Raw genomic sequence first — 18,464 nt, forward strand, 5'->3', positions numbered from 1 at the left:
AGGGATATCCTGAAAACCTGACCTGGCGGGGGGGGGGGAGGGTTTGAGGACTGAAGGTGAGAAGCGCTACTCTATGTAATGTGTGCAATACGCAAGTGAAATCTAAACCTTGCACTCCTTCTGCAAGAACTTCCCCTCCTCCCCTGTGTTCCTAACCAGCCTCCATCCACGTCCCGGGGCTGCAGCCACAGCTCCTCCGAACGAGATACTTACCATTTCCTGGCAGGTAATATGAACTTCCTCTGTGATGCACGTTCCTGCAGACGTGTCACACATGCGACCGTGTTACTGTTGTGACTGTCACAGCCGGTGGCCTCCACGTGCGTTTTGTGTGCTGGTCGTGTGTAAATGGCTTCCCACCTCTGGCTGGATGAGGACGTGAGATGCCTGCTAGTTCTCCTGGGTTCGCCAGCCTTGCGCGTCACGCTGCCCCTTCCTCCCCGCAGGTATGGGACGCTATAGACGGGAGTCGGCGCTGCAATAACTGTGAGGGTCAGAGCGGGGTCACGGCTCTCGTGTTCCTGAATCACAGGTGAGCAGATCGCCCTGCTTGTGAACCTGAAAGTCAATGTTCTTGTTACCTTGGGGGACATTGGAAAGGATGGTGCGGCCCCTCTTATCAGATCCAAAGTAGCATTCATATAAAAAATACTTCGGCCCATTTTTACTAAGTGGTGCTATTCAACAAGACCCCCCCCCCCGCCTGGCGCTGGATGACAGCCCATTCACTGCAATAGGTCGGAAGGTTTCATATGGAATAGCAGCAGTAGGTAAAACATGGTTGGTACATCTCCCCCCCTCAGTGCGTGTTCTCCCCCCCACTCACTCTGTTTTCTCCCTGCCACTCACTCTGTTTTCTCCCCCCCCCCCCCCCCCCCACTAACTCTGTTTTCTCCCCCCCCCCATGCACTCCGTTTTCTCCCCCCCCACTCACTCTGTTTTCTCCCCCACTCACTCTGTTTTCTCCCCCACTCACTCTGTTTTCTCCCCCCACTCACTCCGTTTTCTCCCCCCCCCCCACTCACTCCGTTTTCTCACCCCCCCCCCACTCACTTCGTTTTCTCCTCCCCCCTCATTCCGTCCGTCCCCACTCATTCACTCCGTTTTCTTTCCCCCTCACTCACTCCGTTTTCTTTCCCCCCTCACTCCGTTTTCTTTCCCCCCCTCACTCCGTTTTCTTTTCCTCCCCTCACTCCGTTTTCTTTCCCACCCTCACTCTGTTTTCTCCCCCCCCTCATTTCGTTTTCTCCCCCACCCCCACTCTGTTTTCTCTCTCTCCCCCCCCCCCTCACTCCGTTTTCTCTCCCCCCCCCCCTCCCTCACTCCGTTTTCTCTCCCCACCTGGCACATCTCACATCAGACACACACAGCACTGAAGCAGGCACAAACACGCCCCTCCCTTTGTAGCCACGCCCCTCCTCCCCCCTACTCCTGCTGTAAGAGATTTGCTGGACATTAGAATGTCCATAATTTGGGAGGTGAGTCACATTGGAAGCTCAAAATAGTTGCGTTGACCTAGAAATCCGCCGAAGAATGTGCAGTGACAGTTTCGTTGTGCTACGTGGTGCCGTTTGTGAGATTTCGATGCTTCTGACATACAAACAAACGGAAAACGGAATCCAACTTAGAATTATAGTATAGATACATACATACATACATACTCTGTAATGTGTTATGCAGTTAGGATAGTAAACAAAGCAGGGATGTGCAGCGCACAGCAGTAATGAGGAGGAGCAGGTCTTGCAGTAAAATGGTCCTTTATTAATAATTCATGGTGTGGGACAACAGCAAACCTTCAACGCGTTTCGTTCAAAGGAACTTTATCAAGAAGTGCTGTGCATATTAAAAACAACAATTTAAATACAGCTGACTGCCTGATTTTCGCGCCAAACCGTGACGTCATAATTGCGTTTTAACCAATAAAAATCGTGGTCCTCGCGCATGCGCGCGGCGCCAAACTCTATGGTTATACTGATCCTCGCGCATGCGCGCGGCGCCAGACACTGTGAATAAACTTATTTCCTTATCCATTCCCCTGTGGGAAGAGATATGTTGGTAGGACCACAAGGGCACTAAAAATTAGGATGCAAGAACATTGCAGGTTGATACGTAAAAATGACAAGGAACACCCTGTATCAAAACATTTTTCGGAATGTGAACAAGGCGGCATCAGTAACTTCTCATTTGTGGGTATTGAGAAGATAATCAGAAAAGAAAGAGGGGGTAACATTGTAAAAACATTAGACTGTAGAGAATCCTATTGGATATTCACATTAAGAACAAGGTTCCCTGAGGGAATAAATATAGAATGGAACATTAACCATTTCCTTAAATGAATGTAATGGTTTCGGGTAAAACATTATATATACCATACCTTAAATCTATAAATAGATGAGAGAAACATAACTAAGTCCTTTTATTGGGATTCATTTTCATATCCCTACAAAATATTCATTATGACCAAAAATTAGTATACACCTCTATGAATATAATCAAGATTCTATATAGATCACTCTTGTTATTGGTAATAACCATAATCAGTACTTTAGAATCGTCTAGATAGGCTAACTCTGAGTCAGGTCAAGGTGCTCAAATTAAAAATTTAATCTAAAAATATACATGTATAATACTCCACCATTGATAGGAATACATTGAGTAACAAAACTAGAAATTCATATGACCATCATTTTCATCCATCAGGGCATGCAATTTGCTGTTGCTTAAATTAGGCACAAGATACATTGTTGTTTTTAAAATGTTTTATTACTTGATTTGATCATTTAATATATTTTTGGATTAATATAATTTTTAATAATAAATTGTCTTGTTATATGTTTTTTTTACAATATATCACATATATATTTTTTGTTTACAAAAGTATTTATGATGACTTGAATGTATATTTATATACTCACATTTTTGCCTATATGTCATTTTATTATAATATAGCTTACTGCCTTCCAGCCCATTCAATATCATTTATTGATTTTTTGTGTTTCATACCTCAATCCCCTGTCCTCTGTTCCCTGACAGGGATTGATTTAATTAATTATTTAAGTCGTGAATCCATTGCGCATGCGCGGACCATGGAGGAGGGGGAATCACCACGCATTGGCCAGAGGCGTGTTTCAGGACGAAGACCCGCCCGGAGGGGCGTATGTCTCCTGCTGTATACACGGCTGGCATGAGCAGTGGGATGCCTGACATTCTGGCGCCGCGCGCATGCGCGGGGAATGGATAAGGAAATAAGTTTATTCACAGTGTCTGGCGCCGCGCGCATGCGCGAGGATCAGTATAACCATAGAGTTTACCATAGAGTTTGGCGCCGCGCGCATGCGCGAGGACCACGATTTTTATTGGTTAAAACGCAATTATGACGTCACGGTTTGGCGCGAAAATCAGGCAGTCAGCTGTATTTAAATTGTTGTTTTTAATATGCACAGCACTTCTTGATAAAGTTCCTTTGAACGAAACGCGTTGAAGGTTTGCTGTTGTCCCACACCATGAATTATTAATAAAGGACCATTTTACTGCAAGACCTGCTCCTCCTCATTACTGCTGTGCGCTGCACACCCCTGCTTTGGATCTACACCCTATACGGCTGCACGCTTTGGAAGGGAGACTGGGAAAGAAAGAATATTACAGTGAGTACTAACCTGGGGCTACCTAATGAGGAAAGAGAGGGCTGTCTTTTGGCAACCCAATCTAACCTTCAAGGTACCTTATGCCCATTTAAAGGCACAGTACTAAGAGCAAAACTGTTATTACCCAGCATATACTCCCTTCCTTTAATACAGCCCCAGCACTTTGAGCACCATCATACAACTTACAATTAGGATAGTAAACATACTTTAAATAATGAAAACCCTGCCTAATAAGTTGGCAGTAATGCCGCGCGTACCTGCGCAGCAACTGGCGCGCGTACCTGTGCAGCAATTTCGCACCACCCCAGGGCCTGTTTTGTGCACAGATACAGCACATACAGTAGGGTAGAGTCTCTTGTAAGCCTAAAGGTTTATTATATATATTATTTAACATCTCTCTTGCTTTTCTTAGGATTGTCGCCGCGAGGCTAAACGGTTCCTTGGATTTCTTCTCACTGGATTCCCATAAATCCCAGAACCAGCTGCAGTTTAGAGGTGAGATATATCGCAATCGGCGCACTAGAACACATGGGCGCCACTAGAACACATGGGCGCCGCTAGAACACATGGGCGCCGCTAGAACACATGGGCGCCGCTAGAACACATGGGCGGCGCTAGAACACATGGGCGCCGCTAGAACACATGGGCGCCGCTAGAACACATGGGCGGCGCTAGAACACATGGGCGCCGCTAGAACACATGGGCGGCGCTAGAACACATGGGCGGCGCTAGAACACATGGGCGGCACTAGAACACATGGGCGCCACTAGAACACATGGGCGGCACTAGAACACATGGGCGGCACTAGAACACATGGGCGCCACTAGAACACATGGGCGGCACTAGAACACAAGGGCGGCACTAGAACACATGGGCGGCACTAGAACACATGGGCGGCACTAGAACACATGGGCGGCACTAGAACACATGGGCGGCACTAGAACACATGGGCGCCACTAGAACACATGGGCGCCACTAGAACACATGGGCGCCACTAGAACACATGGGCGCCACTAGAACACATGGGCGCCACTAGAACACATGGGCGTGGGCGCCACTAGAACACATGGGCGCCACTAGAACACATGGGCGCCACTAGAACACATGGGCGCCACTAGAACACATGGGCGCCACTAGAACACATGGGCGCCACTAGAACACATGGGCGCCACTAGAACACATGGGCGCCACTCGCCACTAGAACACATGTTCGCCGCTAGAACACATGGGCGGCGCTAGAACACATGGGCGGCGCTAGAACACATGGTCGGCACTAGAACACATCGGCGTACACCGCAGGGTTATCATGTGGCCATGCGGCTCTGAGCTGCGCCCGTAGGTAAAGCGTTTGACCGCGTCTGTATGATCTGGGATCACACGGGCTTTAGTATTGGGGTCACATCCTAAGACATGCAGCTGCTCTCCTCCCTGGTAATGAATCGTGCCTCTGAGCAGATAATACATAAAGTACTCTGAGGTTGCAGCATTGTGGGATAGAGGGAATGGGGTTATGTTTGACCTAAATACTCATATTGGGCCTTGGGAGTCTGAGATATATGCTGCCAACTGTCCAAATGTGCGTGCCATGAAACTGCGAGAGAATACAATGACAGGGGCTTGTCGCGGTACTGTGTGGGGGGAGGCCCATTCTAAGGGGACAGGCCAGCCTCTAGCACCAAAGGGACCTGAGGATAGCGGTAAGTTAAACAGGTTCAATAGAGTTTGATACCTTAATCGAACAAACACATTCTTCAAAGTGCAGGTCTCCTCCGAGACAGAGATACAAAGGGGAGCTCTGCTCACACGTTCATTATGACGTTCTCCTTTTAATGTGACAGCCAAGAACAGCGGGAAGACCACGTTTCAGGTCCCATATGGTCCTTTATTCAGGTCCAACACCTGATGAAAGGTCCATTTGGGACATGAAACACCAGAATGTTACAGGTCTCCGAGTGTAACGGACTCCAGTTCCATGTGTCCCCTAGTGTAGAGATCACACCGCCCCCCAGCCACTCCCTGACGGGCGCAGCAGAGGAGAGCCCTAATTTCAGAGGACCATGGTCATTGCCTCCGATAAAAACATGCAATAAGGCGTGACGTTCAGGGAATGTCCCGAGGGCCACAAACATGCGGGGAACGTGTGCATCTTGCGGCACTGAAGGGTTTAGGCAAAGACCAAACCTTCCAAGGGCGTCTCATGCTGTATGTGGCCCGGGCGAGAAGTAGGATACTGACCCAGAGAGGGAGTCTCCTGCCAGAACCGCTGCCCTCTCTCTGTATTGTCAGCATGTCTCTCTTCTCCCCCCCCCCCCCCTCTCCCTCAGGTACCTCGAACAGGACCAACGTCCCAAGCTCTCCCATGTTCTGCAGTGATGACGTCATCGTGTGCCAGCTGACCCACGCGGTGGCGTGCGCCCACCACAAACCAATCACCGCCCTCAAAGCGGCAGCTGGCCGGCTGGTGACAGGAAGCCAGGACCACACTCTGAGAGTGAGTCCAAGGAGACCTGCAGGGAAGCGTCTGTGTCCTAAGTCAAGGGGGCTCATCTCCAGCCCTCAAGACCCCCCAACAGGTCAGGTTTTCTGGCTATCCCAGCTTCAGCACAGGTAGCTCAATTGACTGAGCCACCTGTGCTAAAGCAGGGAGCCACTGATTAAGCCACCTGTGCTGAAGCAGGGATATCCTGAAGACCCGACTCCTTGAGGGCCCTTGCGGACTGGAGTTGAGAACCCCTGTGCTGAGGAAAGGGGTGGGGTTCAGCAGATATGTAACCCGTGTGCAGAATACATGTGCCATTACAGCGACTGCTAATGTGTATATCCTACCTAGGCAACCGTTTAAAGAGGCAGAACAGCAAAGCAAATATTTAACTCCGTTTTTTTAATTCTGATTTAGTTTTTTTGCTTAAAACGTACATTATACACATTGAATCCTGGCCATGTCTATAGCCTCAGAAAAATGTACAATGACACCGATATCTCTGGACATCTGGTCACTGCACAGAACATTAAAGGATACTACTTACAGAAGAGCCTGTCTCCAGCAGCACAGGGGTTAAAACACACACTTTTTATACACAAAAATACTTTGATGTAGTTTGTTTGTTTTTTGCTCTTCTGCTATTTCTTTTCTAGATGGATTGGGCTACATGAGGTTTATACACTGTGTTCAGGGGGAAAGCCACCACTTTTGGGGGGTTTTTTTCTTCATATTTTATATATCTCTTGCTCAATCCCCATGTAAATATGCACTATTTGTAAGTCTGTGATGTAGGTTAACATTGTATAAGAAGCACAATGTAAACAATCAACTGATGTTCACTAAATTGATGTCGCTGTATTATGTCAGTAAGTACCAGATACGCTGCGGGAGGTTCATGCTCATTCAACGAGAAATAGGAGTTTTTTCTTCGTAGCTCGTAAATGTGTTAAACTGCAATAATCTAATCTGAAACACTAAGATTACTATAAAGATTGGGTTCAAAGTGTGTTTTCAAAGTGTGTTTTCACAATGTCCTCCTCCTCCCGCTGAGACTCGCGCCCGGAGATGAGAACGCCGCTGTGTGATTGTATAATGGATAACGCGCTGATCAGCTGCTCCCGCTCATGAACGTTACGTTGTGTTTTACGAATGAGTTTTCCAGTCCTCCCAGCGTCCGTCCTTTATCAGGAACCTTTTATGTCCGCGTTTTAATCCATAATTCTTGCTCTGTCTCGAGCACTTTATAACGCGCGTATCTTCTTCGCTAAACACCATTTTGTAACTGCGCACTTGATGAGGTCATCACGCTGTCACCAATTCCAAAGAATATTAGGTTATCAAATAATTCTTACATGTAACAATCTCCTGTGACAGACCTGTAATTGCTCATATTGTCCGGAAAATTTTGTGATTTTTCCGGAAGATATGACGAAATAAAAAGGGGGTCCCGTTTTTTCCGTATACTGTATATTCTGATTTGTAATAATTTTAATTGTATATGTTTTAATGACTAATTGGTGTTTTTAAGAGCCCCTTTTCACCCATGTGTGTGTTCTCCCGCCATCTTTTTATTTCGGCGCGGCTGCTTGTTTAACTCTCTACCAGCCGGGGGAGAGCCAGCAACTTATTGCAAATGAAGGCGGCGCCGTTCTCTTCCGGCAGCGCGGGAGGCTAAACATTGTTTTCTTTGGGGCCATACTAACCGCGTGATGCTGTTCCCTGCAGGTGTATCGGCTGGAGGACGCGTGCTGCTTGTACACACTGCAGGGACACTCGGGGGGGATCACAGCTGTGTACATCGACCAGGTAAGATGCACAGAAGTGGCTGGCTACTTTGGTAGCAAAGGATTTATAATACAAGCTGTTATATGAGATAAAGGTGCTGTTCAACATCTCCATCCCGGTCCTGTCCCCAGTGACATTGTTAGGGTGTCTTCTCATAGTTGAGTTACGTGGTCTCGTCATGGAACCACTTGACTTTCGCAAACTTGTCTTCTCCAACGATCTTCTTCGTTTCATGACCCTGGTGGGATGCTTCAGGTTTGAAATTACCAGTGTAAACAGAAGATCATTAATAAGGAATCGTTATTCCGAGCACATACGTACGTACGCCTGCACTGTCGGAAACCCCTGCAATGCAATCATTTGCAAATACCTAGAGCAGTGGTTTCCAACTTTTCTTTTTGGGTTAAGGAACCCTATAATAATATTGTGACATTCTGTGGAACGACAACCCTCTCTTCCCATTTTTACTCACCACACACCCCATACCCTCGCTTCCCATTTTTACTCACAACACACCCCATACCCTACGCCTCCCGTTTTTACTCACCACACACCCCATACCCTACTTCTCCCATTTTTACTCACCACAAACCCCATACCCTACTCCCATTTTTGCTCACCACACACCCCATACCCTACTACTCCCATTTTTGCTCACCACACACCCCATACCCTACTCCTCCCATTTTTACTCACCACAAACCCCATACCCTACTCCTCCCATTTTTACTCACCACAAACCCCATACCCTACTCCTCCCATTTTTACTCACCACACACCCCATGCCCTATTCCTCCCATTTTTACTCACCACACACCCCATGCCCTATTCCTCCCATTTTTACTCACCACACACCCCATACTCTACTCCCATTTTTACTCACCACACACCCCATACTCTACTCCCATTTTTACTCACCACACACCCCATACTCTACTCCCGTTTTTACTGACCACACACCACACACCCCATACCCTACGCCTCCCGTTTTTACTCACCACACACCCCATACCCTACTCCTCCCGTTTTTACTCACCACACACCCCATACCCTACTCCTCCCGTTTTTACTCACCACACACCCCATACCCTACTCCTCCCGTTTTTACTCACCACACACCCCATACCCTACTCCTCCCTTTATTACTCACCACAAACCCCATACCCTACTCCTCCCGTTATTACTCACCACACACCCCATACTCTACTCCCGTTTTTACTCACCACACACCCCATACCCTACTCCTCCCTTTATTACTCACCACAAACCCCATACCCTACTCCTCCCGTTATTACTCACCACACACCCCATACCCTACTCCTCCCGTTTTTACTCACCACACACCCCATACCCTACTCCTCCCGTTATTACTCACCACACACCCCATACCCTACTCCTCCCGTTTTTACTCACCACACACCCCATACCCTACTCCTCCCGTTTTTACTCACCACACACCCCATACCCTACTCCTCCCGTTTTTACTCACCACACACCCCATACCCTACTCCTCCCATTTTTACTCACCACACACCTTATACCCTACTCCTCCCGTTATTACTCACCACACACCCCATACCCTGCTCCTCCCGTTATTACTCACCACACACCCCATACCCTACTCCTCCCGTTATTACTCACCACACACCCCATACCCTACGCCTCCCATTTTTACTCACCACACACCCCATACCCTACTCCTCCCATTTTTACTCACCACACACCCCATACCCTACTCCTCCCGTTATTACTCACCACACACCCCATACCCTGCTCCTCCCGTTATTACTCACCACACACCCCATACCCTACTCCTCCCGTTATTACTCACCACACACCCCATACCCTACGCCTCCCATTTTTACTCACCACACACCCCATACCCTACTCCTCCCATTTTTACTCACCACACACCCCATACTCTACTCCCATTTTTACTCACCACACACCCCATACTCTACTCCCGTTTTTACTCACCACACACCCCATACTCTACTCCCGTTTTTACTCACCACAAACTCCATACCCTACTCCTCCCGTTATTACTCACCACACACCCCATACCCTACTCCTCCCGTTTTTACTCACCACACACCCCATACCCTACTCCTCCCGTTATTACTCACCACACACCCCATACCCTACTCCTCCCGTTTTTACTCACCACACACCCCATACTCTACTCACGTTTTTACTCACCACACACCCCATACCCTACTCCTCCTGTTTTTACTCACCACACACCCCATACCCTGCTCCTCCCATTTTTACTCACCACACACCCCATACCCTACTCCTCCCGTTATTACTCACCACACACCCCATACCCTACTCCTCCCGTTTTTAATCACCACACACCCCATACCCTACTCCTCCCATTTTTACTCACCACACACCTTATACCCTACTCCTCCCGTTATTACTCACCACACACCCCATACCCTGCTCCTCCCGTTATTACTCACCACACACCCCATACCCTACTCCTCCCGTTATTACTCACCACACACCCCATACCCTACGCCTCCCATTTTTACTCACCACACACCCCATACCCTACTCCTCCCATTTTTACTCACCACTCACCCCATACCCTACTCCTCCCGTTATTACTCACCACACACCCCATACCCTGCTCCTCCCGTTATTAGTCACCACACACCCCATACCCTACTCCTCCCATTTTTACTCACCACACACCCCATACTCTACTCCCATTTTTACTCACCACACACCCCATACCCTACTCCTCCCATTTTTACTCACCACACACCCCATACCCTACTCCTCCCGTTATTACTCCCCACACACCCCATACCCTACTCCTCCCATTTTTACTCACCACACACCTCATACTCTACTCCCATTTTTACTCACCACACACCCCATACTCTACTCCTCCCATTTTTACTCACCACACACCCCATACCCTACTCCTCCCATTTTTACTCACCACACACCCCATACCCTACTCCTTCCGTTTTACACACCATAACCCCATACCCTACTCCTCTCACCACACACCCCATACCCTACTCCTCCCGTTATTACTCACCACACACCCCATACCCTACTCCTCCCGTTTTTACTCACCACACACCCCATACCCTACTCCTCCCGTTTTTACTCACCACACACCCCATACTCTACTCCCGTTTTTACACACCCCATACCCTACTCCTCCCGTTTTTACTCACCACACACCCCATACCCTACTCCTCCCATTTTTACTCACCACACACCCCATACCCTACTCCTCCCGTTATTACTCACCACACACCCCATACCCTACTCCTCCCATTTTTACTCACCACACACCCCATACCCTACTCCTCCCATTTTTACTCACCACACACCCCATACCCTACTCCTCCCGTTATTACTCACCACACACCCCATACCCTACTCCTCCCATTTTTACTCACCACACACCCCATACCCTACTCCTCCCGTTTTTTCTCACCACACACCCCATACCCTACTCCTCCCATTTTTACTCACAAACCCTCTTGTCTGTGCCCAGCCGGTGATGCAGGAGGGCCCACAAAGGCGGCCGATACAGGAAGTTGGGCTCCATTTCCGACTGGGCCTAACTTGCGGGTTACCCTCTGCCGCCGGCTAGGTCTCTGACAAGCAGATTGCACGGAACCCTTTAGGGAGACCCTGCGGAACCCTTTAGGGAAACCCTGCGGAACCCTTTAGGGAGACCCCGCGGAACCCTTTAGGGAGACCCCGCGGAACCCTTTAGGGAGACCCCGTGGAACCCTTTAGGGAAACCCACAGAACCACCAGTTGAAAAACACTGACCTACAGGGATGCTTCATGAGCAACACGAGCCTGACTGCGATATGGCCAGTTTGCAGACATCCAAATGGGGTGACAATGTATTCCGGGGTCGCAGCCTTATAGACACACCCATGCTTGTTTCCACTTTCCCCATCCACCCCAGCCCTCAGTCTGTCCTTCTACCCGCAGACTATGGTTCTGGCGAGCGGGGGGCAGGATGGAGCGATCTGTCTGTGGGACGTTCTGACGGGAAGCCGGGTCAGCCACATGTACGGGCACCGTGGTGATGTCACTTCCTTGATCTGCACTGCTTCCTGTGTGATCAGCAGCGGGCTGGATGACGTCATCAGCATATGGGACCGGAGCACAGGGATCAAACTGTACTCCATCCAGCAGGTAAGAACCGTATCGGCTGAGGGACGTGGGAGGCTATGTCTTCCATCTACATAACGGCCATGTCTCATACCAAATGGCTCAGCCTTCCGCAGGGATGCTAAAGGAATGGCTATTGAAACCAGTGTCAACCCACATTGCTAGGGACATAAGGGGTGAGCCACATATCTCTTGTCTAAGCAATAATGAGCCAGTGGCCACAGTGGCATCCTGCAGTGGGACATAGGGTCACTTTGTCCCCATGTCACTAAGTACACTAGGGATCTAATATAGTCCAATGATACTTCTGGCAATGTCACCCTAAGGTGGAATACACATAATAAATAACCATTCATACCTTCTGTGACATTGTACCCTGATGAAGGTCTGTTAGGGCTGAAACGTTGTTTTTTCAGGCTTCGTGCAATTAAGTAATTCCAATATTTTTGCATCTCGTGTGCTCTGCATCGTTCTTGACCCTGCGGTAGGGGAAATGTAACGGGCTTTTCTGGCTGTGTCCCCCTGGAGTGGGAGAGGGTCACAATGATCCCGTCTGTCACCTGATACAGGGAGGGTAATGATTAAGCATTTGTCCCTTGTGTCCCTGTCACTCTGCATTGAGAAGGTTGGTTCCCATGACCTCTTAGATGGACCATTGATCCTTTATGTCACTGTTATTACCGTCTCATTGTAGGGTGACCACGGAACCGTGCCCTGATCCCCCTGTATTGTGGTTCTCTCTCTCTCACACCCGCTCCCTTTCTCTGCAGGATTTGGGCTGTGGCTCCAGCCTGGGCCTGATCTCGGACAATCTCCTAGTGACGGGGGGACAGGGCTGCGTGTCCTTCTGGGACATTGGCTACGGGGACCTCCTGCAGACCGTCTACCTGGGGAAGTGCGAAGAGGCCCAGCCTGCCCGCCAGATCCTGGTCCTGGACAACGCGGCCATAGTCTGTGACTTCGGCAGCGAGCTCAGCCTGGTCTATGTACCTTCCGTACTGGAGAAGTTGGACTGAGATGGGTGGACTTGCGGGACCCATGGGTCAGGCTCAACTGTAACCCCTTTAGTGCAGAAGGCGCTAGCTGGCCCCTCCAGCGCTAGAAGGGTTAATACTACAATGAAAGGCAGGCTACTCCCTTTCTAAATGTCCGCTTAACATGTTAAATGTCCTTCCAGTGGAACTATGCAGTGTACAGCCGCTGCAGCTTCTCTTGGTACAGCTCAGACCTATCTCTTGCTTATCCCCGTCTCTCCCTGGATGGTTTTTGGTTGTGCTCAAGAAGTGTGGAGGAAAAGGCAGGTTTGTGCTGTTTCAGAGGAAGCAGGAGCCCAGGGGATCCGTAATGAATGTAAAGCACGTCGCTGGCATTATCACCCCAGAGATGTCCGACTCCTTAGACGAGAATATCTCCGCCATGTTATTGCGCGTCAGTTTGTACAGTCCCCAGAGGGGGCCGCGGATGCAGTTTAGGGGAATGTTACACAGGGCGTAGATTGTAAGTAAGGGGGCCCTTCCAGGCGAGTGTGCAGGCGGATAATAATAATTATACGCTGTCATACTGTCCGGGGGATGGACTTTATTTATTTATTTTTGTAGAGAGCAGCAACCCTGTATAAAAATTTAAAAAAAAGACCCCTAATTGAAAATGCTGCATTATATAATGATACCAAGTATCGCCACGCACGTCACCCCCCTGTTTTAGTGCAGAAATCCCCTCGTAAAGATGCAGCCATCTTCTAGCTTGACTGATTTCTATGGCTGCCATTTTGTTCTATCCCCGGGATCAGTATCTGGGGAATGGAAAATGGCAGAGAGATCGCAAAAGCAGAATAGGACCGGCCATTACAACGGGTAGCAGTCACTGATAGGTGGTCCTGCTACGTGGCTGGAGTAGCTCCGTGGTCATGGCGCGGTCTTTGAAGTGGGTGAGCCAGTTTTTGATCTTTATGACCGTGGGCATGTCACTCTTCCCTGTACCTCCGGCCCCAACATTAAACTGCAAGGTGATTGTAACGTTCTGTGCGCAGCACTGTGCGCACTGCCAGCGCGATAGGAGAAGAAACCATTGTATGGATTCCTGATCTCCGACAGTAAAGAGGAAACTCCCTCACTGCAGCGAATACAACGTCAATAGGCGAGACCCACGCTAGGCCCCAATCCTCACTGAACGTATACAGGTGATCCTCGCTATATATGCCGGTCCGGTGTCCGTCGAACAGCTTATCCGGCGCTCACCGCCGCGAATTAACATTGGATCCGCAATCCGACGGTGGTTTGCGGGACGGATTCCGGCGGATAACCGAGGACCGTCTGGATGGAGTTTGCATACAATATTTGAACCTTTTGTTAGTTTGACTCCAATGAGCTCATCAGATTCCATGGAAAGTACGATACGTAGTACTACTTCCAGGAGTTTCCCTTATCTTTTGCCAAGCAATGCGTAGCTGCCTTGTCTGGCCCCTATAATGATGAGCCCGGAGCCAAATCCGAACACATACTTCAACACCTTCACTGTCGATACATGGCTGGGCCTTTATACAGGACCCCGGGGCTCTGAGAGCAATTGCATTTTAATAATTGGTTGGCGTCCCTACTAGTATCAAGTGTCAAAGGGAGGCTGAGGGGCCTCAGTCCTTCGCCACCTTCCAGGCCTCTGTACAATCCCTGCTATCAGAGAGCACCTGGAATGGATGTGAGTGTTATCAGTGCAGGTCTTTGCATTTATCACTGTTCTAGGGCAGGGGTGGCCAACTCCAGTCCTCAGGGTCCATGGTCAGGTTTTAAGGATATCCCTGCTTCAGCACAGGTGGCTACTGAAGCAGGGATATCCCCAATACCTGACCTTGAGCACTGGAGTTGGCCACCCCTGCACTAGTGGGTAGGGGATGGCAACATCATTAACAGAACTATTTAACCCAGGGTAGGCCAACCCCAGTCCTCAAGGGGACTCTGCCACCTGTGCTGAAGCAGGGATACCCTGAAAACCTGACCTGTTGATAGCCCTTGAGGACTGGAGTTGGTCACCCCTGCCCTAAAGCAAAGCGGCAACGGGAGATCAGAATAAATGACACCCACATGCAGTCCCCAAGAAGCCATGTTACGGAAGTTACCAACCAAAACTCTACTGACGGAAAGGGGCCATCGGCTGAGTTTCCCGCTTCCCGCCTGGAACGGGTCCCGTCACCTTCAAAGAAACAACTGCTGTTTATGTCGCGTCTAACGTGTGTCCTGGTATAAGAGAGAATATTTTTGGTAACGGTTATAATTTATTTTGATGTAGATCTTATACTTTTTTTTTTTTAGCGCTTTACAAGAAAAGAAAATTATTTTTTTTCTGTGTTAATTGTACAGTCTGTCGGTCCTTCCTTCCTACGTTTTTGTTTTTATAACGCCCCGTGACCTGTCACTTCAGGCCTTCTGGGGGACATTATTTGGACTGTTGTCGTGTCACGTATCCCTCCTTCCCGGTCTAATAAGAATGTATTCGATACAGTGACCGTTTCACTGCAGTCCCAAACCAGCAGGACGTTTTGTAGACTTCACATGGAAACGGTATTTAATAATCACGCAGCTTCTCCCAATTATTCCTATCCCGTCATTCAGCCCAACTTATGCAAGTGTGCTTTATATAAAACCTGTTTTACTAGTGAATGATTTGATCTCCAGCACAGTTTCTTACTTACGCAGTGGGAAAGTGACGGCAAGACATGGTAAAATGATTACATACCATTATCATATAGTATGTGCCATCAAGAGACTTCACTATTCCTCCTACTGCTCCACATACAGTAACAACAAAGGCATAGTCAGCCCTGAGTGCCTGGATACGTCGCCGTTCTGTTATTATAACTGCTTATTCTAAAAGACAGAGCGTCCGGTATACGAGATTGATACAAACACCCTACACCATACAAGGGAGGGTCCCTACACCATACAAGGGAGGGTCCCTACACCATACAAGGGAGGGTCCCTACACCATACAAGGGAGGGTCCCTACACCATACAAGGGAGGGTCCCTACACCATACAAGGGAGGGTCCCAACATCATACAAGGGAGGGTCCCTACACCATACAATGGAGGGTCCCTACACCATACAAGGGAGGGTCCCTACACCATACAAGGGAGGTTTCTCCACTGTTGCTCATCAACACCCAACATTTTGTTTGAACTCCTTACACCCGTTTTGCTTTGACTTCCCGTTTCTTCAGCTGAAGTTATACCAGTTTTTACAGCCCCCCCCCTCTCTATTCCAAGCATCAATCCCCCTGTATAACACTTCCTGAAACCTTGTGGAGAGGCCTGGACTATATTAGGGGGGGCAGTGTTTGTGGGGGGGAGACACTTCCACTTTGCAGCTATTGTAAAGTCCAGGATGCCATTCCCCGATAACAAAACCAGCCAGTTAGGTAACAACACTGGGTTGCAATAAATAAATGTGCCGCCCGGTATACCGTGGTTAAAATAAATCCATATTGAAAGCGTAGAAACCCCAACATAGTTTGAATGAAAGCTCGTATGCCGTCCTACCACTGATACATTGGTCACCATAGAAACGTCTCGTTTCCTTCCATTTTCTCCGTGTACCCAAAGGAAAGAATTAGAAATGTCCAGATTGGGGAAGTAAGTGGTGAAGCGAGATTCCATTGGCGTAACTAATCTCGGGAAAGGGTGAGGCGTGAGCGGCCTGTATCTCTCCTTTTCTTATCCTTCTGTACACTGTCATTTTAGTGTCTCCACCAAAAGATGTCTGACATTGCCGAGTGCGTCACGCTGCTGCTGCTACGTTGTATAGACGCAGGCAGGTGTGTCACGCCCGTACCCGTCTCGCTGTTCATTGTTTTGAATCGTGAGAATTTTGCCAGGGGGGGGGGGGGAGCCCACAAGTGAGGACGTCCTGACCCCAAAACGGATTTTAACCCCTCCACCCCCCGACTTCTCACCATGAAGAGTCTCCGCTCAGCCCCAGGTGCCTTTCACTCGGCTCACAAAACGTGTTCTGTGAAGTTCGTGTTTACCCCACAGCGGGGGGGGGGGGTGAACGTAAAAATAAAGGACATTACCTTCCGACGAGAGCATAGCCTCCCATGCTTTACTATTTATTTTTGTGTCCTGTTCTTTAATATATTCAAAGAGAAATGGGGAGTGATGTATTTTTGTACTTGAAGCAATGCCACCAACAGGATGGACTTGTCGACCCGCCGCCACAGGGGGACGGGTACAAATAACGTCTTTTATGTTGTGTAAACACTGCAAGTTTTGATCACCCTACCTCCTTTCTACTTCTCTGTACAGTGTAATAACGCTCTAATGTAGAGAAAACAAAGTGTACTTTTTAACATTGGCACAGGGCTTAATGTACTTATTCTAAATAAAAGAAAAAATGAGAAAAAAAATCCTCAGACCATGAAGTTGTAGCTGTTACTATGTTAAACGCAACATGTACTTGCAGATACTTCAACATTTGGCACAGAGATGGGTACGTGTGCTTTTTGTTTTGTTGCTGTGTGTCGATGGGCTTCCATGAAAGTGACTCCTCCGGAGTAGACACTGGAACACGTACTACATGCAAAGCTCATAACAGCAAAATGTGTGTATTTCTGGGTGTACTTGTTTATACCTAAACACGCACATACAATAAAAGTGGTATTAAATCCCCCCTTAACCAGCTGATCATTAACCGATAACTCGTCAGTCTCTCAGCTGATTTATTTTGCTGAAGCTTCAACCACAAATAGATGCAGCTGGAGGACGGGAGACACTGGTGTATGGTGCCTACTCAATGGTATTTGTACATCCGTCACATTATAAAAACCAAAGATAAATAACAAACGTAAAACTTATGACAAAGTGTAAGAGACATGTGCAGAGGTACAACCAGGGAGACATTTGGGGAAAATAAACCCTGGCTTTTATTCAGCCCGTAGCTTTAAGCAATAGTTTAAAGAAGAGCATATATAAACAAACAGCCTATCCCTTTCTAAGGCCTGGGACCCGCTGCGCTCGTTGGCGCGGGCGGCAATGTAGCGAGTTCCCCACCAGCAGGGGAATCCTCGCGAGCCGGTCCCGGTCCCCCCTGGCTGCACAGCTTACTACACGCTGTGGCGCGTCAGCCGCTAGGAGACACAACAGAATGGTGTTTCCTAGCGTTGACGCGTCACGTGGTGTGGCTGTGAGCCAATGGGGAGGCTGCGGGAGGAGGGGAGGCTGCGGGAGGAGGGGAGGCTTCGGGGAGCGGGGAGGAGTGTGGTGTGAAAGCAGCGTGAGTGCCTGTCTGTGTGTGTGTCTGAGTGCGTGAGTGCCTGCCTGTGTGTGTGTGTGTGTGTGTGTATGTGTGTGCCTGTCTGTGTGCGTGCCTGTCTGTGTGCGTGCCTGTCTCTGTCTGTGTGTGTGTG

The 18,464-nt window shown here is 48.8% G+C and overlaps 1 protein-coding gene across 4 annotated transcripts in view; it reads left to right on the forward strand.

Moving 5' to 3' along the window:
- Window positions 1–17,480, forward strand: part of SCAP (SREBF chaperone) — a 204,369-nt gene extending 186,889 nt beyond the window's left edge. For 3 of the 4 annotated variants that reach the window (XM_075588144.1, XM_075588145.1, XM_075588146.1), the window contains exons 18-23: window positions 447–532; window positions 4,057–4,139; window positions 5,969–6,135; window positions 7,852–7,932; window positions 11,887–12,093; window positions 12,840–17,480. In XM_075588144.1, the coding sequence (XP_075444259.1) occupies window positions 447–532; window positions 4,057–4,139; window positions 5,969–6,135; window positions 7,852–7,932; window positions 11,887–12,093; window positions 12,840–13,085 (870 nt within the window). In that variant the 3' untranslated portion in view covers window positions 13,086–17,480. The remainder of the gene's footprint in view (window positions 1–446; window positions 533–4,056; window positions 4,140–5,968; window positions 6,136–7,851; window positions 7,933–11,886; window positions 12,094–12,839) is intronic. The other variant, XR_012799373.1, reaches the window with a different exon arrangement.
- Window positions 17,481–18,464: the final 984 nt, after the last annotated feature.

This window comes from Ascaphus truei, chromosome 2 (genome assembly GCF_040206685.1).
Source record: "Ascaphus truei isolate aAscTru1 chromosome 2, aAscTru1.hap1, whole genome shotgun sequence".
Taxonomy (NCBI): Eukaryota; Metazoa; Chordata; class Amphibia; order Anura; family Ascaphidae; genus Ascaphus; species Ascaphus truei.